We start from the raw sequence: 27,990 nt of genomic DNA on the forward strand, positions 1-27,990 counted from the left end.
TCTCTCTCCTCAATGATGGGGGTTGAATCCAGGGTCTCACACATGCTAGGCAAGTGCTCTACCACTGAGCTGCATCCCAACCCTCTTTTATGTATTTTTTTAAAAATATTTATTTATTTTTTAGGTGTAGATGGACACAACACAATGCCTTTATTTTTATGTGGTGCTGATAGTCGAACCTGGGTCCCACCCGTGCTAGGCGAGCGCTCTACTGATGAGCCACAATCCCAGCCTTCTTTTAAATCTTAAAGACACTATTTATTCATTCAGGAATGCCCTGAGCTGAGACTTATCATCTCTTTATGGTGGCTTTTCTGGTTTGCTCTCCTGAAGACAGGGTCTTCCTATCTCTAGAGCCCTCAATGATAGCCTTTCAACTCTGTTCCCAGCCACTCCTGGCCTTTGTGATTACTTCTCCCTTTTAAAGGGCTGCCTTTAGCCATCTAAGAGCAACCTGTGATTGAAGAGTCAAGAAACTCATGGGCCCTTCCCCTCTCTTCCCCTGACTTCCCAAGTCGGCTCTCTCTTTTCAAGTTTGCATTTTTTGTCTTTCCACAGTGGTGTGCGACATTCCCTAAGAAAGCCTTTCCATTCTCTAATATGCCTCAACAAATCTTCGCCCTATGCTTCCCAGTTATAATCACCTCCACTGACCCTGTTGACCACTAGCAGGACTTTGCATTTTGGAACCGGTCCTACGTTGCAAAGTCCTGCTCTAGAAGGCAGACAATCTATTTCCTGCTCTCCCAGCGGCCTTTATCTCTCCAGGCCCCTACTCCTATTGCTGTGGAGCAGGGATGATGAGATTCCCAGAGGAGAGCATTCACAAAGTGCTCTGAGTGCTTTGATGAAATTGATGAGGTAAACAGAAACAGATTTTGCAACCATTCTAGCCTGTAAGAATGATAAGTTGTATATATGCAGTGATTTTACCATTTAAAAAATAATGGACTTTGTCATTTTAAGTATTCTTTCCAGAGAGATTTATTTCTTGCTGTAAGAAAACAGAATGCTTGATTTGAAACGTTTAAAAAAATAAATACGGCTTGATAGCTTTTAAAACAGGACTTCGTTATCAGTGATTGATTTAATATTTTGTTTAATCTTTCTAGCGTCTCTCCTGAAGGGCTTGAAACACGCCAATATTGTGCTTCTGCATGACATAATTCACACCAAAGAGACCCTGACATTCGTTTTTGAATACATGGTGAGTTCTCCAGCATTTTACAACACATGAAGGAGAGGCCTGGTGCTTGTATAATGAATCTGTTAATATTTTATGGCATGGTAAAACTTTCATTACAATGTGGAAGGGAGCATGGAAATTTCCATTATATTGTGATTTGTGAAGCCTTAATGTTCCTGTATCCATCTTTAGTCCAGCTTCTTTGTCCACTCTTTTTATTTTTTATTTTTTTGATACTAGGGATTGAGCCCAGGGTTGCTGTACCACTGAGCCACACCCTAGCCCTTTTTATTTTTAATTTTGAGACAGAGTCTCTCTAAATTTCTAAATCTGGCCTCAAACTTGCAATCCTCTTGCCTTAGCCTCCCAAGTTGCTGTGATTTCAGGGATGTGCCACCACACTTGGCTTCCTTGTCCACTATTTTTGCTGTCTCTTTTCCTGTCTCCACCAATAATAAACTAGGATTTTGAATTTGCCTTCTACATAAAATTTTGCCCTTTAAAAACAACCTATTTTTAATCACTAGTTGAGCAGAACCCAACATTTATTTCATTGATAACCAAGATATGTCACAAATATTTTAAAATTATATGTAAGCTTATTAAAGAACAACTCATTTTGTACTTTTAAAAGAAAAAGATTCAAATGAGCAAAAAGAAATCACAAGGCGCATGTACTTGCCTTGCCTCCAAGGATCCTTGGAGGGTGAAAAATTCCTGTGTTGTGTTCAGTGCCAGTCATTCATAATGAGCATCTCCATTTGTGCCAAGAAAAAGGCTTCCTTCTATAAGCAGCCTGTTAGAAAGACACATTGTGTTTGACCTTAACAGTGTAGTCTCAGAAAACCTGGTTATATTCCTTTAACACCTTGGTCTCAAAATCCTTAACTTCATCATTCGTCCTTCATGGTCAGGTCTGTGGTCTGCTTTAGGACAACATCCCAGCACCCCTGACTTCACTCTTGTCTTCTCTTCCTCTGCTGCTCCATTCAGCACACAGACCTGGCCCAGTATATGTCCCAGCATCCAGGAGGGCTTCATCCTCACAACGTCAGGGTGAGTACTGCAAAGGTCAGGCTTTCCTGTCCATAGCAGATTTTTTTTTTTTTTTTTGGTCCTGGGGATTGGACTCAGGGGCACTCACCACTGAGCTACATCCCCAGCCCTATTTTGTATTTTATTTAGAGCCAGGGTCTCACTGAGTTGCTTAGCACCTCACCTTTGCTGAGGCTGGCTTTGAACTCACAATCCTCCTGCCTCAGCTTCCCAAGCTGCTGGGTTACAGGCATGCACCACCATAGTCCAGCTACAACAGAAGAATTTGGAAACAGATTTACATCACATAGCCAAGTACCATAACACCAAATAAGAGATGGTCCTCACTGATATTTTAGAGAAACATCAAATAAATAAATAGTTGTCCCTTGAGAACTGGAGCAATATCTAGCTATTTTCTGGGTAACGTAACCCTGTCAGTTATCAACATCATGTCAAGGTGTCCTCAGAAATATAAACTAATTAAAAAGGATTATATTAAAAGAAAAGAAATAAAGGTAGGTCTTCATAAAATAAATGCCTTTTTTATGGGAGACTACTGTGGCCCATGATAAAATTTGCATTGCTTGTTCTAGTGGATCCTATTATACATATGGGACTAAATTCCATTTTCTCAGTCATTAGAATAGAAATAATAGTAAATGCTTAACTAGCAGTAATTCTACATTATAAATTTTAGAAGTCATTTATATTTCATACTTTCTACTCCCTAAGGTTTTATTGGCATTAATTAATTGATCAACTCTTAGAATAACCATATGAGATTTGTATAGGATATATTTATTCATTGAACTAATATTTATGTATTCATTTATTCATTCACTCAAGAAATACTGAGTACTCAGTGTTATATTAAGTTCTATAGTTTTAATAACAAGTTATGTTTCTTATTTTCAATGAGCCTAAAGTGAAATAAGATACATGGACTCAACTAGGCAGTTTGAAGTGCAGTACTAAGAACTATATACATTGGGCTGGGGATGTGGCTCAAGCGGTAGCGCGCTCGCCTGGCATGCGTGCGGCCCGGGTTCGATCCTCAGCACCACATACAAACAAAGATGTTGTATCCGCCGAGAACTAAAAAATAAATATTAAAAAATTAAAAAAAAAAAAAAAAAAAAAAAAAAGAACTATATACACGTTAACTAAGAATATTATGGGAATACATGGTGAGTGGACCTAACCTAGTCTTGGGTCTGGTAGGGAAGATTGAGGACAAAACCTGTAGAGTGGGAAAAAAATAATATAACTATGGATGATGAGATAACGAACTAACCAGGGAAACCAAGAAGGAATGTCTAGTCTGTTGAGGACTCTGCTAAGGATGAAGTCCATTAACTCATCTGCATGACGATGGGATTTATTTTTTTATGTCAGTGTTTAGCAATTTGAATGGAGGACAATTGGAGAAAGTAAACATTTGGACTGATCCAGAGTTAGTTTTACCAGACCCGTGAAAAGAAAAGCCAGGTAAGCAAGAGGAGATGAGGAGATTGCTAAAGTGATGGTCAGCAGCTTCTAGACAGTGTCTAAACTGAAGATAGGAAGTGAAGCTAAGCAGTTGCTCAGTAGAGGATGGAAGGGCCAAGGAACCGGAGTGTTGATTAAACAGAAGACCAGGCAGAAGAAAGATAACGGAGAAGGACAGGTTTTCAGGTCTGAGTGACTTACATAACCAGACACTGTCCAAAATGATGACAATGATAAAAAGATACAGGCATGATTCCTGACCTTCAGGACCTTGCACCTAAAAACAGAAGATAAGATATATACACTGGTGTTACCGTGGGACATTTGTGAATTATGCCAAGTAAGAAATGAGACCTGGTACTGTAGACTTGCAAAGAAGACTTCTGGAAAAGTTTCAAGCTTTAAAAGATGCACTGCATTTGAAGAGGCTGGAATAGCACAAGATGGTCCTGGGGGAGGGAATGCTCTCAGAAAAGGCACAGAGTGGGAAGTCAAGGATGTGCTTAAGGAAGAGGGACCCTGAGTTCTGCCCTGTTAGGGCTAGAAGCACTACAGTGTTTTTCAGTCTACAGGTTCTTACCAATGAGTGGGTCATAAAATCAATTTGGTGATTAGCAACCAGCATTTTAAAAACAAAATAAAATGAATGAGAAGCGAATAGAAAACATTATAATGCATTTCACTTAGAGCAAATATTATTTTGTGCAACTTTTGTTCTGGTTGTAACCATACTTATATTTATGTATGGAGATAAATGCTGGATGTGTATGTATTTCTTACTGTGGATTGCAGTCAACAAAGCTTCAAGGCACAGGGCTGGTCTGACTTACTTATTTTGCATACAAGGGATCCAGAATTTGAGAGGACCACTATAATGCCTGAGTTCATGGAACCAGACTTACTGTTACTAAAAGTGACACCTGGTTAAAATTCTTTTCTATAAGTGCCATACTGCATTTTTTGTTATGTTGGCCTGAAATACAGAGAATATTAGTGAAATAGGGTATACAGTCTAGGGAAATAGATTAGGTGGCTGAGAGCCTTATTTTCTCAGAGGTATGGACTTTATTCCTTAGTATAGTAATTACAGGGGTTTGAGTTCAGAGAGAATGACACAATCAGAAGGAAATGTTTAGGACTGTGATCTGTGGGATGGATGAAAGGGAAACAGAGGCTAGAGTCAGAGATTCCAGTTAGGAGTTATCTAGGATGTGGTCTAGTCTAGCACTTCTCAAACTCTATTGGCAGACAAGTTACCAGGGGATCTGATTCAGTATGTCTAAAGTTAAGCCTGAGTTTCTGCATTTCTGACATAATCCAAAGTGATACAGATGCTGCTGGTGAAGGACCAAACATTGGGTGGCATGGATATAGGTAAAAAGTCATAAAGGCCTAAATTATGGTAGTGATGGTAAGAATGGAAAGAACTGTGAAAAACAATAATAAAGAAGAGTTTACTTTGGGCTTGAGGGCTAACTGGGCACAAAGAAGAAAAGGATGGGGCTGTTCAAAATCATTTTGAACTTGATTGACAAGGACAATTATAGCTTTATTAATAGAAATAGGAGAAGTTGGTTTGGGGAGGGAGAAGAGTCCTGTGAAGACATGTCCAGTTGAGATGGGATACCCAAAGGGAATGAGCAGCAGGCAATTGAGGAGGATCTTGGTGCTCAGGAGGGAGCTGTGAGCTGGAGATGTAGATCTGATGGTAGTTAACTCATGAATTTTGGAGTAAAAGACAGGAGAGTAGGCAGACATGGTGGCGCATGCCTGTAATCCCAGCAGATCAGGAGGCTGAGACAGGAGGATTGCAGGTTCAAAGCCAGCCTCAGCAACAGTGAAGCACTAAGCAATTCAGTGAGACCCTATCTCTAAATAATATCAAATAGGGCTGGGGATGTGGCTCAGTGGTCAAGTGCCCCTGAGTTCAATCTCCAGTACAAAAAAAAAGGAGAGTAGATAACCAAAAGTGCATCAAGAGAAGAGGATTGAGGATGGAACCTTCAGTTTAAGGATAAGAGGGACAGGATAGCAAGTGACAAAAGGGAGCAGCTTTCAGGAATGTACACAACCTGAGAAATACTTTGTCATGGAAGTCAAGAGGGGCATGGTGGAGAGTATCACCAATACAAGAAATACAGTTAAAAAATCATCCTCTTCGGAGGTCCTGGAGTTGGGGCTGCAATTGTTTGAGGGGATGTGACATCAGTGGTCAGGGGACTGAGAGAAACTACTAATGTTCCTGTGGAACTGCATTTGAATTTTATAAAAACGTAATGGATAGAGAGGAGAAAACCTATAGTGGCGGTGAAGACCCTGATGCCATCTATGTCACATTGATATCTTCTGATGGTCATGAATATGTTGTAAAAAGAGAACGTATACTAAAATGGCCCAAGTCAGTCTGCCAGAAATGAAACCATTGAGGTCAGTTTTAGAGAGATCCTTCACATGTGCTATCAAAAGTGTACACAGCTCCACTGAGATTCCTGAATTCCCAATTGCACCTGAAATTGCACTGGAACTGCTGATGGCTGGAACTTCCCAGATGGTAAAATAAAATAAATTATAATAAAAAAATCATCCTCTTGGCTTCAAGGGCTTTGTAGATCTGTGAGGGATACACTAATAAGCAGAGGAACTTATTGGGCGTATATGGAGGCAAAAAGGAAAAAGTAATCCAATCAAAGCAGGTAGGAGTGGGGATGATTTCCCCAGGATGGAGGCACTAGTGAAAATGTCAGAATGCCAGAGAAGGCATGGAACAGGCCCGAGACCAAAGCTAATTCAGTAAGGCTAGAGTTTAAAGTAAGCAGACTTAGGGATGGGTAAAGATGAGATAATGAGTAGGAGCCTGTGTCATTCTGTGCCACATGAGGACCCATTAAATGGTTTTAAACAAGAAAGGAGTAAACTCAGATATTCTTTTTGTAAAGCTCATGATGATAACAAGTGTGGTGATTGAAAGGAGGGAAATACTCTTTAAAAATATTGTATTATCCAGACCCAACATCCTCCTTGATTTATCCTACCTGTGCCACCCCCAACTCCCACTCACACAGTATGTAGGCTTCTCTTCCTCTGCTCATTCCCTAAGTGCTGGTGCCTACCAGTCTCAGCCTTGACCGTGAGGCTAATCAGCACAACGGTGGTGCCATGTGAGGTGATGGTGGAGGGAAGTGGCTCCATATGTGATCAGCTACCTACCCAGCATTGACTGGAAAAGGAAGTGTTGGAAAGAACTGTTCTGGCTTTGAGTATTAAGGGGGATGGTGGTGCCATTTGCTGAGATAAAGGAATAGGAAGACAATGGATATTGAAGGTACAGTGAATGATGTTCGGACCTGCTGAGTGAGGAGATGATGGGATGTCCAGGTGAACATCAGGCCATGTGAGTCTAAAGGCCAGGAAAGAGATCAGAGTTGGAGATAAAGGTTTCAAATGGTCAGAATATGGGTGTTCCCTGAAGTCCTGTCTATGGGTAAGGTGGTGAAGGGAGAGTATATAGACCTATAAGAGAGGAAGGTCAAGGACAGAGCCCTAAGGTACATCAGCATATTAGAGATTAGTAGAAGTGGAACCTATGAAAAGAACAGCCAGAAAGTCAGGAGGAAAATGAGGAGATTGGGGAACCAGGAAGAGAGAGAGAGTATTACAAATGAAAACATGGTCAACAATGCCAAACGCTGCAGAGATAAGAAATGAAAGGAATCTATTGGATTTCATGGCAAAAGGCATTGGTGATCATGGCCTTTTGTAGAAAAACCTCTTTCTAGGCCTCACCGTCAAAGCCTTTATATAAGGGTATGAAATTCACATTTTAAAGGACAGTTTCATGTGATGGCGAGATCCATCATGTAACCATGGAGTCCGTAGCCACAGTAGACCTGAGAAGCAGATCGGGGATGCTGGGGAGATTGACTAGACTCACTCTCCTGGGCACTGATGTCCTGAGGCAACAGCTGTGATTCAGATGACCACGTCTTCAGTGTGATAGACAGGGAACAGGAACTGACTAGATGACAGTGAAGAGAGGTAGAAGAAGACTAGCTGAACGCATGAAAATCTAAGAGATACCTAAAATTAAGGGTAGAGAAGTAATGCTTCTGTTGTTTGTTTGTTTGTTTTTGAGGTACTGGGGGTGGAACTCAGGGTCCCTCTACCACTGAATTATATTTGTAGTTCTTTTTTAAATTTTATTTTGAGACTGGGTCTTGCTAAGTTGACCAGGCTGACCTGGAATTTGCAATCTTCCTGCCTCGGCCTCTCAAGTAGCTAGGATTACAGGTGAATGCCACCATACCTAGAAAAAGTAATGGTTTTGAAGTGATATTGGGAAGGGAGAGGTAGCATATCCTACCTTTAGTGATCAAAATTATGAGGAAGTTGTAGAAAAACTAGCATATACAAAAAGAAAAGAAAAAATTCAATAATAAATCTAAAAAAATGAAAAGTAAAGAAAAACTAGCATCTACTAGAGAATAATGCAAGGAAGCAGTGAACTCACATCTCATTGAAGGAAAGGAGGCAGAAAAAAATCATTAGAGCTTAGTCTTTGGAGTGTTTGCAACCAGGATTGAGGAGTAAAGAGTAAAGAATGAAATGGTTCGGAAAAGAAAAGAGCAACAGATACTGGGTTCGGTGACAGGAAAGGCAGAGCCATATGGAGATGAGGTTATAGGAGAGAAGGCAATAGTTAGAGACTTACATATTGAAAAGTGACCAAGAAAAACAGGGTGGAATCCTAGTGATTTGCCTTTGTTAGTCAGCTTTGTGTCACTGTAACAAAGCACCTGGGACAATCAATTCAGAGGAGGAAAGATTTTTGGCTCAAGGTTTCAGTCCATGGTCACTTGCCTTTGGGGTTTTTGTGTTGTTGTTGTTGTTGTTTTGGTCAGGGAGCCTGTGGTAATGCAGAACATCATAGTGGTAGAATGTGGTGGAAGAGGCTTCTCACTTCATGGAAACAGGGAAAAGAGAGAGAAAGAGAGATCTAGAACAAAATATACCCTTCCAGGTCATGCCCCCAGTGACACACTTCCCCCAAGTAGCCCCCCACCTCCCATAGTTTCCACTACCTCCCAGTAGTCCATTCAATTATGAGCCCATCCAATTAATCCATTAATCCATGGATGAGATCAGAGCCCTTGTAATCCAATCACTTCCCCAAAGCCCCACATCTGAACATCACTGTATTAGGGACTAGCCTTCAATACGTGAAGCTTTGGGCCACTCTCCATGTCAAAACATGATAGCTGCTGGGCACTGTGGTGCATTCCTGTAACCCCAGAGGCTCAAGAGGCTGAGGCAGGAGGATCATGGGTTCAAAGCCAGCCTCAGCAACAGCAAGGTTGCTAAGCAACTCAGTGAGACCCTGTCTGTAAATAAAATACAAAATAGGGCTGGGGATGTGGCTCAATGGTCGAGTGCCTCTGAGTTCAATCCCTGGTACTTCCCATCCCCCCCCCCCCAAAATGACATTCTTTTTTAGATTTTTAGTATGAGTCCTAGGGACCCTGATAAGTGGCAGGAGGCAGGCTTCCCTGCACATAGCAGGCTAAATGATTCAATTATGGTTTTGAGGGACTCTAGCCCAGATGGCACTAGCCCAGTGGAATTATTTTGTTCCCCTCAAACCTTACTGTGTTGGAAACAGGTCTAACCCGTGGGCTATGGGAAGTCTCTTTGGAAAGAGTCGCCCACGGTCTGGCTTGACTTTGAGAAAACCCCATAGGATTTGGCGATAGCAATGATGGAGTAATTGTTGAAGGAAGAATCCAGGTTGTGAAGGATGAAAGAGTGAGTGGGTGGTGAGCTTAGTCAGCACACACTGCAGTTTTAAGAATTGTGGCTACAAAATACTATACCTTGATGCCGCAGGGCTTTGCCATTTACAATGCTTAGAGGTACCTGAAGAGGCAGAGAAGCAAGGCGCTGAGCAGCAAGAAGGTAGGAGGTGGGTGTAACTAATTAGTGAGACCTGTCTACACTTGGGACATGAAAGGCATTTCAAGCTGACCCACCAAGAAGCTGTGTCTCTGACTCAGCCAGCTGACTCTTTCCTTCTTGTCATGTTTTAATTTCCTGTCTTTTCTCAGGTTGGTACAGTGGAGTCAGGCAGTCCTGAATTTGAGTCTGTGCCTTGCCTTGTGTCTAGTTTCTAGACTCTTCCTAGACATTTTTTTTTCTCCCTGGCACTGGAGGAATTCAGCATACTCTTCCACTGAGCTACATCTCCAGTCCTTGTTATTTTTAAATTTTGAGACAGGGTCTTGCTAGGATGGCCTCAAACTTTCAATCCTCCTGCCTCGGCCTCCCCAGTGGCTGGGATAACAGGCATACACCCACTGTGCCCTGCTCTAGACATATTTTTAAAGTTTCCTGAGTCCTGGTTTTCTTATCTGTAAACTGAGGACAAGTTGTCTTCCAAAGGCTGGAATGCTCTCTGGCCACCATATTCCTATCTATTGTCTCTCACCTGTCTTCATCTCCCTCTTTCCTTCATCCCTTCTCATTGAAAGAGCATACTACGATACCTTATCTTTTGCCTAAAATTTCAAATTGCTTCTTTTTATTGTCTTGTCTATGAAAATTTCTATTTATACCAATTGGAAGTTTTGAATGTTAGCATAGGAATTTTGTGCTTTGGTAGCTTATTGGTGAATGGTAAATTGAGGTACCAGAAACATAAAGTGTTGGAAAGACTCATAGGAACAGTGAACATTTGAAGAAAGAGTCATATGAAAAAAAAAAATTTGGAGGGTGGTGGTGCTGGGGGCCTCATACATGCTAGATGAGTGCTTCAGCACTAAACTACATTCTCAGCCCAAGAAATTTCTAAATTTTTTTTTCAGTATTAGATATGAACCCAGGGCCTTAAGCATGCAAGGCAAATGCTCTACCACAGACCCATATCCCCAGATATCTATTATATAGAGAGATTCAGATACACTGGCATATAAGCTTGCCTGTCTCCTGCTTTGGTTGGACCATGCTGCTCATTAACTTGGCTCCAATGTCTCCATGTCATTGTTAGGTTAGCCCTGCTCCTAGTAGCTCTGAAGTTCCTAGTTTTCAAATTGCCACGAGAAAAGTGGATTTATCCACACACCTCTGCAGATGCCATTTTGCCTGTGTTCCAAGGAATGCTGGGCCTGGCCTTTTCTTTTCTAAACTGTTAGAACATGTTCCCAGTTGGCAGAGATCTTTGTAAACACTGATGTTGGTGTTTGGATTCTCATTGCCAGTGGCACTGGAAAATAGCAAGAGACACATTAGTTTTTCCTTGTAAGCTTTTACATCGATGGGAATTTAGTAATGTCTTTGGTTTCTGTGCTTCACAATCACAAGGGAAAAAAAATTTGTTTTCAGTGCTGAGGATGAAACCCAGGGCTTCGTGCATGCTAGGCAAGCACTCTACCACTGAGCTGTACCTCTGGCCTCCATGTGAAACATTTTAAAATTGTGGCCTGGAATGAATTTTTGCTTTTTCCACCAGTACCACCACTCTTTCTCCTTTATTCTCCCTACTATTGATTCCTTATTTTCTTTTGATTTTTTTGGAGGGGGGTTCATTTCGCTTGGTCTCTCTTCCTTCTTAATCTGTACTATGTATAGATTTTTAGCTTTGAATTTAAGACTTTAAAATTAAGTTTAAAAAGATAATGATTCCTTTCTTTCCTAACATCATCGAAGGATCTATTTCCCAGCCAGGTCTCCTTGCATTGTGTTTCAAAGAGGGTTTCATATCAGAATCTGGAAAACTTTCATAATTGAAAACTTTAGAATATCATTTCCAGGTCAACTTTGATCTTATATGCCAAATTCATTGGTGGGGGGAATATTATATCTTTCACATCTAAATCAATAACTAGTGTTCCAAGGGAAACTTCAAAGTTTGGCTTTATATTTTTAAGGAAGGGTAATTCCTGCAGTGTCAAAGAAATGAGATGTCAGGAGAAGCCAGAATCCCTTTGTTTAGGATGTGGTCTAGTTACTAGATTTTCTTTATCCTTTTTTCCTCCCTCTGAATAAATGTAAAGTCCTTTTCTCTCTCTCTCTCTCTCTCTCTCTCTCTCAAGAGACACTTCCACTATATTCTTTCAGATGCCTGTTTTTGATTTAGAGGAGAAGTCAACACATAGTGGCTCAAATGTCCTTAGGTTTGGTGTTCATTCCTTCCAGCTTTTCATGTTTCAACTTTTGCGGGGCCTGGCGTACATCCACCACCAACACGTCCTTCACAGGGACCTGAAACCTCAGAACTTGCTCATCAGTCACCTGGGAGAGCTCAAACTGGCTGATTTCGGTAAGTCGCCCCTCAGGTCTTTTTCTGGGCTGTGAACAATGATGCTTTTGTGTATATGGACTAGTCCTGGCCTTTGAAAACTTGGGGGCTGGGAAGGAGATGCCCAATGAGGATATCAGATAACTACCATCCAGGAAGTGTGAGGCAAGAGAGAGAGTGGAGATCAACAGCTTCTTAGGATTCCGTCAAGCCCAAATCTAGTCAGATGCCCCAAAACTTAGGCATCCCCTACACCCTTGCTGCCATTTTTTAATATAGTGGCATTGGCAGAGTAGACTCTACTCAGTAGGTTTCCCTACATCTGAGTGGATATTACAAATTCTGTTAGAATAGATCAAGGTTATCCCAGGATAAAGAGGTTACCTCCAGACTACAGCACGGACTCTTGCAGGAATGGACACTTTTTCCTGCTCACCTAAGTATCTACAGAAGTGTGACTGTGTTCTCATCAAAGTGACAGATTTCCTCTGAGTATCACTATTATCTTTCCATTTTAGCATTTATCACAGTTCATAATTATATTCACATACCAATGCATGCACACACACACACACACACAGGTACACACGAATACACACACATGCCCATACACAAATGTACATACATGTAGCTTTTTCTCTTCCACTAGAGCATAAGCATTATGAGGGCAGCTGGGATTAGATTTGCTTATCATTTTATCCCTACTGCCCTGTACCACACTAGGTGCTCAATAAATGCTTGTTGACAAACTGATTCCATGAGAGTGGAGGAACCGCTCTTCTCTGTTTGACAAATGTCAAATGGTAGTGCTGTAGCTGCAGGATTTTATTATGAGGTAGTAGCATTCATCTGGACACATAAGCATTTAACAGAAATTCATTTACTACTTCTTTACAACAGTGAACTCCTCTTTTAAGTTTTTTTTCCCAATTACAAATCATATAATTATGTGAAATAAGCAGCTGACAAAAATACTGTCATTTTGTAGAATAGTGCTTGAGAGAAAATTATTTCAGGTCCTAATAAATGAAATAATTTGGATCATCAGTCCCTATCATTTACCTATGAAACTGGGGGTTCCTGCAAAAATCGAGGGTAGACATATTAGTCCTAAACACAGTTAGTTTGGTTGCTGTTGCAGAGACCACAAATTATAGAGGTGTAGCATGCTAGAAGCTAAGAGTCCTAACCACACAGTCAAGCTTGTATGGTGGCCCCTGGTGTCTCCACTGAGGCTTCTTGTGTCCTTAGCCCCACCATTCCCATGACATTTTCTCAGTTGTGTATTTCAAGGTGTTTGCCACTTCAGGCTCATCACAGCTCAGAGAAAGAGAAAAAGGAGACAGAACACTTCACTCCTCCATGAGGACATGACTCAGAAGCTCACACATCATCTCTGTTCACATCATATGGGCGAGAACTTGGTCACCTGACCACACTTAGCTACCAGGAATTCCATACCCAGCTACAAAGCAGTCAAGCTTTGGGAAATCCTCTTGGTGAGAATCAAGGGTCAAGAGAATTGAGTGCTTCTATTAAAATCCCCCAAAGTTTGTGTGTTATTTTTAAAATTCTGTTTACTCTGCCATTCACACACTCTCCCAGTAGAGTGAATCATTGTGTCTCCCAGAAGGGTCACCACAGTGAGTTCCATGATTTTCCTCCTTTGGGCAGGTCTTGCTCGGGCCAAGTCCATTCCTAGCCAGACATACTCTTCAGAAGTTGTGACCCTCTGGTACCGGCCTCCTGACGCTTTGCTGGGAGCCACTGAATACTCCTCTGAGCTGGACATATGGTAAGAGCTAGCTGATGCCGAGAAATTGAAGAAAATGTGAGTCACCCAGCCGTGAGGGTTGCTTGATCATCTATAATACATGTCAAGTAATGATCTAATAAGGACAGTCACTAACATTTATATAGAGAGACCTTAGGTGTTTCGAATGCATTATCTCATTTGATTTTTGCAATCAGTCTATGAGTTTTTATGGTAAAGAAACTGCTATCCAGAGAGGTCTTGCCCAAGGGATCTTCTGCATTCTACACTCCTTCTACCACTCCCCTCCTCCTGGCTCCTCATTTCAGTCTTTTGCCTTTTCTCCTTAACATCTTGTCCTCAGAAAAACACATATAAACCCCCCAAAAAGACAGATACAAACACACACAACTGCACCCACACACTCACAAGTGCCCAAACATAGGGCACAGTCTGGTGGGAAAGGCATGAAGACTAAGACCAGGAGGCCTGATATTCATGCCAATTCTGTTTCTTTCTTTTTTGAGGGTGCCCAGGGGCACTTAACCACTGAGCCAGATCCCCCAGCCCTTTTTTATGTTTGATATAAAGACAGGATCTCACTGAATTGCTTAACACCTCGCTAAGTTGCTGAGACTGGCTTTGAACTTGCAATCCTCCTTCTTCAGCCTCCTAAGCTGCTTGAGATTAGAGGCATGTGCCACCATACCCAGCTTTATTTCTAATCAATTAATCTTGATTCTAATATTTTGAAAAACTCATATATCTTTCTTTTGTGTGTTTCTTCATTTTAAAAATGAGGGTCATAAGCTCTCCCCACCAGGGGTTAAATGGAACTGTAGTGCAAGTATAAGGACCTGATAGATAGATGCTATAAGTAGAACCACATTGTTAGGGTGACTCTTGGGTCAAGGGGGTATGTGGAGAGAATGGGACCTCAGTGGTGTTATGCACTCTGGGTGTTGTTCCTGGAGGTAGCCCATCATTTGAGGGCCACAGTTAGACAGTCAACTCTTCAAAGGTGATAAAATGCACAGACCTCTTTCAAGAGGCTTTAGAAAAAGGGTTTCTATAAACACAGGCTTTGTTTTTAAAAATCAATATTTTTTTTAAATTAAACAGTGCACTAAAAGGCTGATGTAAGCTTTTAGATTTCCCAACAAATTGAAAAAGTTTGCAGAAAATTCCCTCCAGTTTATCTAGAGTCATGGATTTTTGATATCTGGTCCCATTTCTAGAAATATCACCTGATAGTCAAACCCCTCTGAAACTGTCAGCTTACCCTGCTCTGCACTGTCACTTCAAAGGCCTTCAACAGGCTCAGGCATGCTCAGCTCATAACGATGTCTTCCTGTTGTGTTTCACAGAGTGAAACTTCTACCCATCAATTTTAAACTCGCTCTTATTATAGAATATTTAAAACACTCAAACATATGGAGAACACATATGTAGATCAGCAATTCTTAACCAGGAGCAATTTTGCTCCCCAAGGAACATTTGCCAATGCCTGGAGACATTTTTTTGTTGTTGTTGTCAAGGCTGTGTGTATGGGGTGCAGTGGGGTGGGTTGCCACCAGCATCTAGTAGGTAGAAAGACCAGGGATACTGCTAAATATCCTACAATGCATAAGATAGCTCCCCACAGCAAAGATTTATCCAGCCCCGATTGACAGTGGCATAAAGATTGAAAAAGCTGACACAGATTAAGAAGCATAATAAAGTGAACTGCATGAACCTACTACCCTGTATAACAGCTAGAACTTAATATTGCCATATTGACTTGTGTACCTTTTCCATCAACTGGCTGCTCCACTGGATCGGTGTCCTCCTGAATTTTGTTTTATTTTATTTTTTGATCCTATTCTCTTACCCCTTTTAAAAATAATATCTTACCTGGCATAGTGGCACATGCCTGTAATCCCAGCATCTCAGGAGGCTGAGGCAGGAGGAGGATCATGAGTTCATAGCCAGCCTCAGCAATTTAGCAAGTTCCTAAGCAGTTTAATGAAACCCTGTCTCCAAATAAAATATTTTTTAAAAAGGCAGGGGATGTGGCTCAGTGGCAAAGTGCCTCTGGGTTCAATTCCTAGTACCAAAAAAAAATAATAATAATAATAATAATAAAAATAGTATCTTCACATTTTATTTGTATTCTTAAAAATGTTATTTTATTTTACCTGCTTTTGAGCTTTTATAAAAATGGGATTGCATTGTTTAGTCTTCTGTATCTTGCTCTTGTTCTCATGCAATGTTTCTAGGATTCATCCACATTGATTTATGTAGCTACACTTTATTTCCTGTTGTTGAACATTTTATTTACTTTGATTTTGTTTTGTTCCTGCTATTTTGAAAAGAATTGGTGTTTATTTTTAAGGGTTTTTCTAAGATACTTATCTAGGGATAAATGTGCTATCTCCCAGGGGATGTAAATGTTCAATTTTATAAAATAGTGCTTCATTGTTTTCATAAGTGGTTATAATAGTTGATATCCCAGCAGTGGATTGTAGCCCCTGATTCATATCTGCACCACTTTGCAATAGCAGAATTCTTAATTCTTGGGGTTCAATTCTTAGCACTGCATATAAACAAACAAACAAATAAAATAAAAGTCCATCAACAACAATTTTTTTTTAAATTCTTAATTCTTGCTCATCAAGTGTACAGAATGTTTTCATGTTGTGATCTAAATTTGCTTGTCCCTAATCACTAATGAGGTTGGGCATCTTTTCATGGATGATTTGCCATTATGTTTCTTTTCTGTGATTTACTTATTCATGTCTTTTGTTCATTTGCTGTTGGTCTCTCTGTTTCCCTCTCTTCCTTTGTTGATTAACAGTAGTTCTTCATATATTCTGGATTTTAATCTTTTATCAGTTATGTGTCTAACAAGTAGCCTTTCCCAGTTCAGGGCTTATGTTTTCATATCTTAATGTTATTCTTTTGGATAAAGTTTTTAATTTTAATATTGATGACCTTATTAATCTTTTCTTTTGTTTATCCCTTTTAATTTCATATTTCAAAAGTCCTTCCTTCCTTCCTCTCTTCCTTCCCTTAGGTGAGGATGATATTACCTAGTAGATGCTTTTAAAGATTGAACAGTTGTGTACGTGTGTGTATGTGTGTGTGCACACATGCACACCACTTGGGATTTGCACAGGAAAGGCAAGTACTCTATCAGTGAGCTACATTTCCAGCCCTTTTTAAAAAATTTTTATTTTATTTTGAGATAGGGTCTCACTAAGTTACCCAGGTTGATCTTGAGTTTGCATTTTTCCTGTCTCAATCTCCTGAGTAGCTGGGATTACAGGATTGAGATACAATGCTCCATCAAAGGTTATAAAGTTTTTTCTTTGCACTTTCAATCTTTGGTGCATTGACTTTTGTGTATGTTAACCAAACTGTCTCACTCACTTCTTCAGTAACATGCCATGCCAAATCTCTCATATATCAAGTTTCCATAAATGTATAAGTTTGTTTCTGGGTTCTTTATTCTAGTCCACTGGGGTCAATTTATCCGTCCTATCTTCTAGAGCATTATAATAATGATTGATAGGACAAAGTCTCCTCACCCACTTCGTCTCCTCCTTCAAGAGTATCTTGATTATCACATATCTAAAATCCCAACTACTCAGGTGACTGAGGCGAGAGGATTGCAGATTGGAGCCCAGATGGTCAACATAGCAAAAACCCCATCCAAAAAAAAAGTCCTAATGATTTTTTGTATAAAGTTTAGATTCAATACTTCGAGTTTCATAAAAATTCCTAATATGATTTTCACTGGGATTATGTGGAATTTATAGACTACTTTGAGATTAACACCCATGATATTGCCTTCCAGTTTTTGAACATTATATATCTCTCCATTTGTTAGTTATTCTTTAGTGACTTTTGGTAAAATTTTATAATTCTCTTTTAATCTAAGTTCTTACATATCTAAAATAAAGGTTCTTAGCCAGATATAAAAGTACACACTATTACAGCCTGAGAGAGTCTGAGACAGAAGGATCCCAAGTTCCAGGCCAGTTGGGTAACTCAGCAAGACTCTGACTCAAAACAAATTAAAAAGTATTGGGGAAGTAGATCAGTGGTAGAGTAGTTTGGGGCCCTGGATTCAGTACTATAAGACAAAAAACAAGTAGAGGTTCTTGTAAGCCTATTTTATGGTTTCTTATATATGGTGTGTTTTCCCCCGTGTGTGTTTAGTTGTTTTTGACAGTGATGTTAATTTGCTTTGGAATTTTATTTGTGGGATTTCTTTGAGGTCTTAAATGAGGTGAGTCCTTCAGAGAGGATTCGTATTTGATGAAACTGGGGATGTTTATCAAAATAATACAAATATTTTATTAATTGCATTAATTATTTATTAAAGTAGTTTTACCTAAGTATTGGTTTACTACCCAAGTCTTGACTTCTTTTACCACTATCTATCAAAAAGAACTATGTCAATTTGGAGGAATAGTTGGGTAGACTATGTAGCCAGGAGCATCTTACAAAGTGATCCAAAAGGAAGAGGGTGTGTCAAAAGGACATAGAAGGGCTGGGGATGTATCTCCAGGCTAGACTATTTGCCTAGTATTCAAGAAGTCTTGGGTTTGATTCTCATCATTACCAAAACAAAAAAAGACAGGGGAATCTGTTTGAAGAGATTTCAATTGACCAAATCTAGGGAAATTTGGATATTAAAGTAAATGATGAGAGTAGAATACATGTGTCCACGCTAAAGATAGCTAGCTAGTTAGATGGATAAGAAGGGAGGCGCCTTCCTACAGTAGAATGCCAATTTATAACTGAAGCAGAAATGATGGAGGTGGAAAATCACTATTTTATAACCAGTATGGGAGTACTTAGTTGAAACAAGAACCATCCATGCTAAACTAGAGGGGGAAATTTTGATGAGCAGTAAGATATTTACATGGTCTCAAAGTACCTCTTCTCAAATCACTTAATTACAAAGAAAAAAAATAGTCACCTTATTGGAGAGAAATGTGGCAGGCAACATCTTACCTAAGTAATGAAAGTTAATATGATAAGACTACTGACATTATGTGCCTCCAAACATTATGCTCTGAGAAGGATGCCACATCATTTGTTTGATATTCCCGAAAAACATAGCCTGAATCTAATCACAAGGAAACAGGAGATAAATCCAATTTAAGAATATTCTACAGAAGTAGCCAGCCTGGTACACTCTTTAGAAGGTCAAGCCCCCCCCCCCCCCGCTTTTTTGGAGGGCCGTGCTAGGTAATGAACCCAGGACTTCATACATGCTAGGCAAGTGCTCTACCACTGAGCTACATACCACCCCTTGGGTCTAGGTTTTGAAAGCAAAGAAAGATGGAGGGACTGTTCCAGATTAAAGGAAACTACAGAGACATGTCAACTAAATGCAATGCACAGTGCTAGATAGGATCCTAGGGCAAATGGAGCTATAAAGAATATTAGTGGGTTCAAAATGCTAGAAAAACTAGGGTTATCAGGAAAATACCTCAACATCATAAAGGCTATCTATGCTAAGCTCCAGGCCAACATCATTCTAAATGGAAAAAAATTGAAAGCATTCCCTCTAAAACCTGGAACAAGACAAGGATGCCCTCTTTCACCACTTTTATTTAATATAGTTCTTGAAACACTGGCCAGAGCAATTAGACAGATGAAAGAAATTAAAGGGATATACATAGGAAAAGAAGAACTCAAATTATCACTATTTGCAGACGATATGATTCTATTCTTAGAAGACCCAAAATATTCCACCAGAAATCTCCTAGAACTAATAAATGAATTCAGCAATGTAGCTTGATATAAAATCAATACCCATAAATCAAAGGTATTTCTATACATCAGTGACAAATCCTCTGAAAGAGAAACTAGGAAAACCACCCCATTTACAGTAGCCTCAAAAAAATAAATAAAAATTCTTGGGAATAAACTTAATGAAAGAGGTGAAAGACCTCTACAATGAAAACTAAAGAAACGAATTAAAGAAGACCCTAGATGGAAAGATCTTCTACCTTGTTCTTGGATAGGCAGAATTAATATTGTTAGAATGAGCATACTACCAAAAGCACTATACAGATTCAATGCAATCCCAATCAAAATCCCAATAACATTCCTCATAGAAATAGATAAATTCATCTGGAAAAATAAGAGACCCAGAATAGCCAAAGTAATTATTAGCAAGAAGAGTGAAGCTGGTGACATTACTAGTCCAGACCTTAAACTATACTAAAGAGCAATAGTAACAAAAACAGCATGGTATTGACACCAAAATAGACCTGTAGAGCAATGGTACAGAATAGAGGACACAGAGACTAACCTACATAACTACAGTCATATTAGACAAAGGCACCAAAAACGTACATTGGAGAAAAGATAGCTTGTTTAACAAATGGTGCTGGGAAAACTGGAATTCCATGTGTAACAAAATGAAATTAAACCCCTATCTCTCACCATGCACAAAACTCAACTCAAAGTGGACCAAGGACCTAGAAATTAAATCAGAGACCTTGCACCTAATGGAAGAAAAGTAGGCTCAGATCTTCATCATGTCAGATTAGGCCCCAACTTCCTTAATAAGACTTTTATAGCACAAGAATTAAAACCAAGAATCAATAAGTAGGATGGATTCAAACTAAAAAGCTTCTTCTCAGCAAAAGAAACAATCAGTGAGGTGAATAGAGAGCCTATAGGATGGGAACAAATCTTTACCACAAATACATCAGATAGAGCACTGATCTCTAGGATATATAAAGCATTCAAAAACCTTAATACCAAAAAAAAAAAAACAAAAAAAAAAAAACAAATAACCCAATCAATAAATGGGCCAAAGAACTGAAAAGACACTTCTCAGAAGAGGATATACAATCAATTACCAAACATATGAAAAAATGTTCAACATCTCTAGAAATGCAAATCAAAAATACTCTAAGATTTCATCTCACTACAGTTAGAATGGCAGCTATCAAGAATACAAACAACAATAATGTTGATGAAGATGTGGAGAAAAAGGCACACTCATACATTGCTGGTGGAACTGCAAATTGGTGCAGCCAATCTGGAAAGCAGTATGGAGATTCCTTGGAAAACTTGAAATGGAACCACCATTTGACCCAGCTATCCCACTCCTCGGTCTATACCTAAAGGACTTAAAAAACAGCATACTACAAGAACACAGCCACATCAATGTTTACAGCAGCACAATTTACAATAGTTAAATTGTGGAACCAACCCAGATGTCCTTCAGTAGATGAAAGGATAGGGAAACTTTGGTATATATACACAATGGAACATTGTGTATACATACAGCATTAAAAGAGAATAAAATCATAGCATTTGCAGGTAAATGGGTGGAGTTGGAGAATATAATGCTAAGTGAAGCAAGCCAATCCCAAAAAACAAAGGCCAAATGTTTTCTTTGATATGAGGAGGCTGACTCAAAATGTCAATGGGGGGGAGGCGGGAAGCATGGGAAGAATGGAGGAACTTTAGATAGGGCAAAAGGGAGGGAGAGGAAAGGAAGGGACAAGGGGTTAGAAATGATGGTGGAATGAGTTTGATATCATTACCCTAAGTACATGTATGAAGTCACGAATGGTGTGAAAATACTTTGTGTACAATCAGTGACTTGAAAAATTGTGCTCTATATCTGTGATATGAAATGAATTGCATTCTGCCATCATATATAACAAATTAGAATAAATAAATAATTTAATTTAAAAAAGAATATTAGTGGGACTATAGGTGACATTTAAACATGGGTTATGAATTAGTGATTTGGGATTAATGTTAAAATTCCTAATTGTGGTAATTGTACTGTTTTATATAAGACAATTTTTGTATTCTCAGAAAATAACCCACCTAAGGAAGCTGGAAAGGATAAAGAAAAATAAAGGTTGGGGGAGGATGTCTCATGGAAATAAAAGGGAGATGAATAGAAGAAAGGGATGGGGGCCAGGAGGAGGGGAGGGCAAAGAGAAACACCGGGGAATGACATTAGCCAGATTATATTGTTATATCACATGCATGAACAAATATGTAACAATGAGTCCCATTGTAATGTATAATTATAAGCACTGATAGAAAACATGGGAAAATAATAATAATTGGTTAATTAATTATGGGGCAAAAGAAAAAAACACATAAGCATTTAGAAGTGAAGAGTCATGATTGCTGCAAGTTGCTCTCTAATGCTTCAGGACAGTTAGGTAAGTAAAATGAAATGGAAGCAGGAAAACACTGGCAATGGCTTACTGTGTTTGAAAGACATAAAGGAGTTCTTTCTGTTCTTACATCTTTCCTGTAAGTTTGAGATTATTTCAGAGTAGAGGATGTAACTCGGTGGTAGAGAGCTTGCCTAGTATGCATGAGGCTCTACATTTGATCCCCAACAAGGAAAAAAAAATTCAAGATTAAGAGTTACCAAAAAGCGAAAAACTTGGTCTTTCCCCAAAGATAGTGTAAGAAGCACTACTTAGTACATGATCAGTGCTTGTAATTATTTCAAGCATGTTTGAGAAGAAAGTATTCCTTAATTTTTAAGTACAGGTTTTTAATATATCCAAAAATTTAAGATTGTTAATCATATCACCCAAATATTTTTTGTGTAATTTTTGTCTCTTTAACCTATCAATGGAGATATGTTGAAATCATTCACTGTATTGTCAGTTTACCACAATTATATCCATTTGGGGGTGGGGGCGGGTAGTGGGATTGAACTCAGGGGCCCTTGACCACTGAGCCACCTCTCCAGCCCTATTTTGTATTTTATTTAGAGACAGGGTCTCACTGAGTTGCTTATCCCCTCACTTTTCCTGAGGCTGGCTTTAACTCTCAATTCTCCTGTCTCAGCCTCCCGAGCTGCTGGGATTACAGGCATGCACTACAGTGCCTGGCCTTCTATTCATTTTTGCTTTACTTACTTTGAAGCTATTTTCATTAAGTACAAATAAATTTAAGAGTGTCCATTATTCCTTTCTGCACTTTAGATGTTACTTTTGGAATAATTTTCTTTCTTCTAAGGTCAGTCTTTTAGAATTTTCTTTAGTGTAGGCAGGCCTGTTGGTGGCGAACTCTCCCTTTTGTTTTCTGATGGTAAACCTTCACCTTCACAGGCAGTTTTTCTGGGGGTGCAGTTCTAGATGACAGTTATTTTCTCTCAGAACTTTGAAGAGGTAATACCCTGCTTTGTCTTCCATTGTGGCTGCTGAGAAGTTTGCTTTAAGCTTTTCAGTCTTCCTTTTGCAGGTGTTGCGTGTTTACCTTGAGATCCCCATTTTCTCTGGATGTTTTAAAGAAAATTTTCTTTGCCTTTGTTGTTATGCAGTTTCACTATGAGGAGTCTAGTATGCACTTTTTTCATTTACCCTGCTTGATATAGATAGCCCTTCTTCCATTTATGAATTCATGCCTTTCATCAATTACTTTTTTTAAAAAAAAAAATATCACCTCTATTCCGCTACCTCTGCCCTCTCTTTCTAGAGCTCCAATGAAAGATTTTTGGACCATCACCTATTATCCATATCTCTTTTCTTTCCTTCATATTCTCCATCTCCTGAACCTTTTGTGCTGCATTCTGAATAATTTCTTCAGCTCCTGTGCCAGTTCTTTAAATCTCCCTTAAACCATGTTATTGCATGTATAAAGATATGCATTATTCCTTTGATAAGTGTTTCATGGATTTAACCATGGATGATGATGACACAAAACAAAAATTAAAATTATTGTCATTACTCTTATTCATCCCACTATTATTATTGTTTGATGATAAAACTAAAAAAAAAATATATAGAAATAGTGTTTGTTTTTCTGGTACTGGGGATTAAACCAGGGCCCTGAGAATTCTAGTGGTCTCTGAGCTACATTCTCAGCAGGAATATAGAAATAGATCAACAGGCATTTTCCATGGAGTTTACTATATTTGTTTACCCTCAAAGCCATTGCTAGAAATTGAGTATTTACATTATGATTCTCCCTCTATACTCCCATTTAAATTTTTTTAAAATTTTTCTTCTCAGATGGATAAGAGGGCAAGTGAGTAGGGAGAAGATCTCTAATCTACAAAGGAAAGAAAGGGGAGGAAAAATCCTGTTCTGCTAGACCATGCAAACCTATAAGGTACAAACCAAATGACTTTGTAGGAGGCAAATGTCAGTGAGTGAGCATTGGAGCTTTTCTCTTTTTAAAGAAAGCAGTTGACTACAGGGCTCGGGTTGTGGCTCAGTGGCAGAGCGCTTGCCTAACATGTCTGATGCACTGGGTTCGACCCTCAGCACCACATAAAAATAACAAAATAGAATAAAGGCACTTCACATTGTTTCTCTCTCCTTCCCCTTTTCAGACCTTAAAAGAGTTCATGAGGTACTTCAGTGAGAAAAACTCTAAATTCATTCTAAAAACTTTTTTAGAATGATTACAATGTTGTTGTTTTACTTTTTTTTTGTATTAGAGTAAAATTTATTTTATTTTTTATTTTTAGTGCATTATAGTTATACATAATAGTGGGGTTTGTTTTGACATATTCTACTTATATACATACATATAATAGTCTTCTCCTTTTCAATTCCCAGCACCTCCCCCTTCCCTCCCCTTCCCTCCCCTTTTCTCTCCTTCTGCTTTCTGTCTCTATGAAGTTGACTGTTCCAGGTACCTCATCTAAATGGAATCATGTAATACTTGTCCTTCCATGTGTGGCATTCTGCTCAGTGTACTGTCTTCAAGGTTCATGGCAGTCTAGTGTAGAGTTTTAAAGGAGGCTTTATTTGGGTACACCAGCTTCCCTATTGAGTACTAACTGCCATCAGCTGCTAGTTTTAAGACTATGGAAAGTTGTCCCTTCCTGATTCCTGTCCTGTCAGGCTTCTCTCTGCAAACTTGCAAATAAAAAATGCGGGCCAGGAAAAGCAAATGGACATGTCATGCCCCTGCAATGTATTATGCTATTCTGAATCAAGTTCAGCACTAAAATGAAATACTGATTCATTTCTCCCAACAATATATCTTTATATGCTCCTTGCATCTCTGAAAGCCTTAAAACTCCTGAGATGGTTTTCTCCCCAGGGATTGCCTGAGGAATTTGAGGAATCTTTTTCTCTCTTATGGAAGATTTTATTCATGCTTAGAATAGAGAAAAAGTTAGGAGGATTGCCAGAAGGAGTAGAAAACATGTAAGCTGTTTTCTCTAACTTGACTGAAGTACCACAGTTAGAGCAATAAAATGACCCAGGGCATCTCTCCCTTCCGAAGGATTCACTGTTTATGCCACCTGGTCTTTTTTCCTCCTTGTGTGTGAAGTTCCTTTTCATCTACATGAACAATCCCAAGGGTATCTCCAGACCAGAAATCCACTGAGAAGCCTAGGATAAGAACAGCCACCAGAATGAAGATTTAAAAACAAAGCAGAAGCCAGACGAAGTGGTGTATCCCTGCAATCCCAGCAACTCAGGAGGCTAAGGCAGGAGGATTGCAAGTTGGAGTCAGTCAGCAAATTAGTGAGGCCTGAAGCAAATGAGCAAGACCCTGTCTCAAAATAAAAAATGAAAAGAGCTAGGGATGTAGCTCAGTGGTAAAGGATCCCTAGTACCAAAAAAAAAAAAAAAAAAAAAAGAAAGAGAAAAAAGAGCTAGTTTCCTATCTAGACTTCAGTGTTCAGAATATTTTAAATGTTTGCTTAATCCTAGTATGAAGTGGGCAAAATGGATGATAGCCTCACAGCTTATATTCTTAAATTTAAAAAGTAAATAAAAGGAACCGTCCCAGAACCGCCCTGGCTCAGGGCTGCGGAGCCTGCGGAGGCTGCTTCTTGGACCCTGCTACTATCAGAGCATACACCAAGCACTAAGCGGCCGAATTCCGGCTCCCGGAACTGAGCCCGCGGGGACTGCTTCTTGGAGCCTACTCTTATAGGAGCTTACACCGAGCACGGAGCGGCCGAGTTCCGGCTCCCGGAACTTCCCTGGACCAGGGCTAGGAGCCCGCGGAAACTGCTTCTCGGTCCGGGTCCTGCTGAGGGCCGGTCAGGACTCACCCGTTGCTTGGGTTGCCCGGCAAGGGGAACGGAATGCTGCCATTCGCATAGGATACCAACATGGCAGAGATCTGATGTCAGCAGAAAGCGGCGGAGGAGAGATCTTCATCAATACCAGCGGTGACATAAGCAGTTGGTCTCCTGGTAAGGGGGGTGAGGCTCAGTCACCCGAGTCTCCTCAATTTGTCCTCGAGCCAGAGGGGAGGAGCCGGGCCGCTGCCAGCCCCCGGAGCAGGCCCAGCGGCTCGCCAGCGTGGTGACCGAGTGACCCCAATTGGAGAGGGGGCGGAGCGGAGCCGCCACCCACACCCGCCAGGTGGGCAGACCCAGGACCCAGTAGTACATGGGCGTGGTAGGAGGGGCAGGGCAGAGCCGCCCTTCGCGCTTGCAAGGTAAACAGACCTGTGACAGCCTGGCGGGTCAGGCCCAGTGGCCTGCCAGTGTGGTACACACATCACCCCAACTGGAGTAGGGGCAGAGCAGATCCTTCTCCCATGCCCGGATCAGGCCCTGCCAGTGTGGTGGTCACATGACCCCAATTGGAGTGGAGGCGGAGCGGAACCGCCACCCGTGCCCGCAGGGTGAGCAGACCAGTGATCAACCTGCAGATCAGGCCCAGGGGTCCGCAGGCATGGTAGGAGGGGCAGGGCAGATCCGCCGCCCGTGCCTTCAAGGTAGGCAGACCTACAACAGACCGGCGGATCAGGCCCAGGAGCCTGCCGGCATGGTACAAACACCACCCTAATTGGAGTAGTGACAGAGCAGAGTCTCCTCCCTTGCCAGGAACAGGCCCAGCGTCCTGCAGACGGGGTAGTCACGACACCCCAATTGGAGTAGGGGCAGAGCAGAGCCTCCACCCGTGCCCGAAAGGTGGGCAGATCTGCGACCGACCAGCGGGACAGGCCCAGTGGCCTGCCGGTACGACAGACACGTCACCCCATTTGGAGTAGGGGCAGAGTAGAGCTGCCGCCCGCGCCTGCAGGGTAGGCAAACCTGCAACCGACCGGCGGATCAGGCCCGGTGGCCTGCCGGCGTGGTACACTCGTCACCCCAATTGGAGTAGGGGCAGAACAGAGCCGCCGCCAGCTCCCAGAACAGGCCCAGTGACCTGCGGGCGTGGTAGCCAACACACCCAAATTGGAATAAGGAGAGAGCAGAGCCGCCGCCCGCACCTGCAGGAAAGATACGCAAGCAGTATGAAAAGACAAGGAAAGAAAGGACCACAAGCAATGCAGGTCAACGCAACTTTAGAAGAGGTAACAGCTGCAGCAGATGGAATGTCAGATAAAGAATTCAGGATATACATGCTTCAGATGATCTGGAGTATCAAGGAAGACATTAAACAGCAAAATCAGACAATGAAAGATCACTTCGACAACGAATTACGCAAACAAATACAGGAAGCAAAGGATCAACTATACAGGGAGATAGAGGTTATAAAAAACAAGCAATCAGAAATCCTAGAAATGCAGGAAGCAATAAACCAACTTAAAAACTCAATGGAGAATACTACCAGCAGAGTAGAACACTTAGAAGATAGAACATCAGACAATGAAGACAAAGTATTTCAACTGGAAAAGAACATAGACAGCTTAGCAAGACTGTTAAGAAACCATGAGCAGAGCTTCCAAGAAATATGGGATAACATTAAGAGACCAAACTTAAGAGTCATTGGGATACAGGAAGGTACAGAGCTCCAAACCAAAGGAATGAGCAGTCTATTCAATGAAATAATACAAGAAAACTTCCCAGACTTGAAGAATGAGACAGAATCCCAAATCCTAGAAGCCTACAGGACGCCGAATGTGCAAAATCATAAGAGATCCACACCTAGACACATTATAATGAAGATGCCCAACATACAGAATAAGGAGAGAATTTTAAAAGCTACAAGAGAAAGGAAGCAGATTACATTTAGGGGTAAGCCAATCAGGATAACAGCTGATCTTTCAACACAGACTCTGAAAGCTAGAAGATCCTGGAATAACATATTTCAAACACTGAAAGAAAATGGGTTCCAACCAAGAATTGTGTATCCAGCGAAATTAAGCTTCAGGATGGAGGATGAAATTAAAACCTTCCACGATAAACAAAAGTTTAAAGAATTTGCAGCTAGAAAACCATCTCTTCAAAACATCCTCGCCAAAGCATTACAGGAAGAGGAAATGGAAAATAACAATAAAACCAACAGTGGGAGGTAGGACAGTAAAGGGGGGGGG

The 27,990-nt window shown here is 40.5% G+C and overlaps 1 protein-coding gene and 1 pseudogene across 1 annotated transcript in view; both read left to right on the top strand.

Annotated features, from left to right (window-relative positions):
- Positions 1 to 27,990, top strand: part of Cdk15 (cyclin dependent kinase 15) — a 94,822-nt gene that overhangs the window by 17,378 nt on the left and 49,454 nt on the right. The window contains exons 5-8 of the mRNA XM_046463133.2: positions 1,113 to 1,207; positions 2,180 to 2,242; positions 11,897 to 12,020; positions 13,674 to 13,794. Coding sequence (XP_046319089.1) covers positions 1,113 to 1,207; positions 2,180 to 2,242; positions 11,897 to 12,020; positions 13,674 to 13,794 — 403 coding nt within the window. The remainder of the gene's footprint in view (positions 1 to 1,112; positions 1,208 to 2,179; positions 2,243 to 11,896; positions 12,021 to 13,673; positions 13,795 to 27,990) is intronic.
- Positions 5,989 to 6,272, top strand: LOC124105694 (elongin-C-like; annotated as a pseudogene).

The sequence above is a fragment of the Marmota monax genome, unplaced genomic scaffold, assembly GCF_021218885.2.
Source record: "Marmota monax isolate L192 unplaced genomic scaffold, Marmota_monax_Labrador192_F-V1.1 WCK01_AAM20220418_F8-fsc00095, whole genome shotgun sequence".
Taxonomy (NCBI): Eukaryota; Metazoa; Chordata; class Mammalia; order Rodentia; family Sciuridae; genus Marmota; species Marmota monax.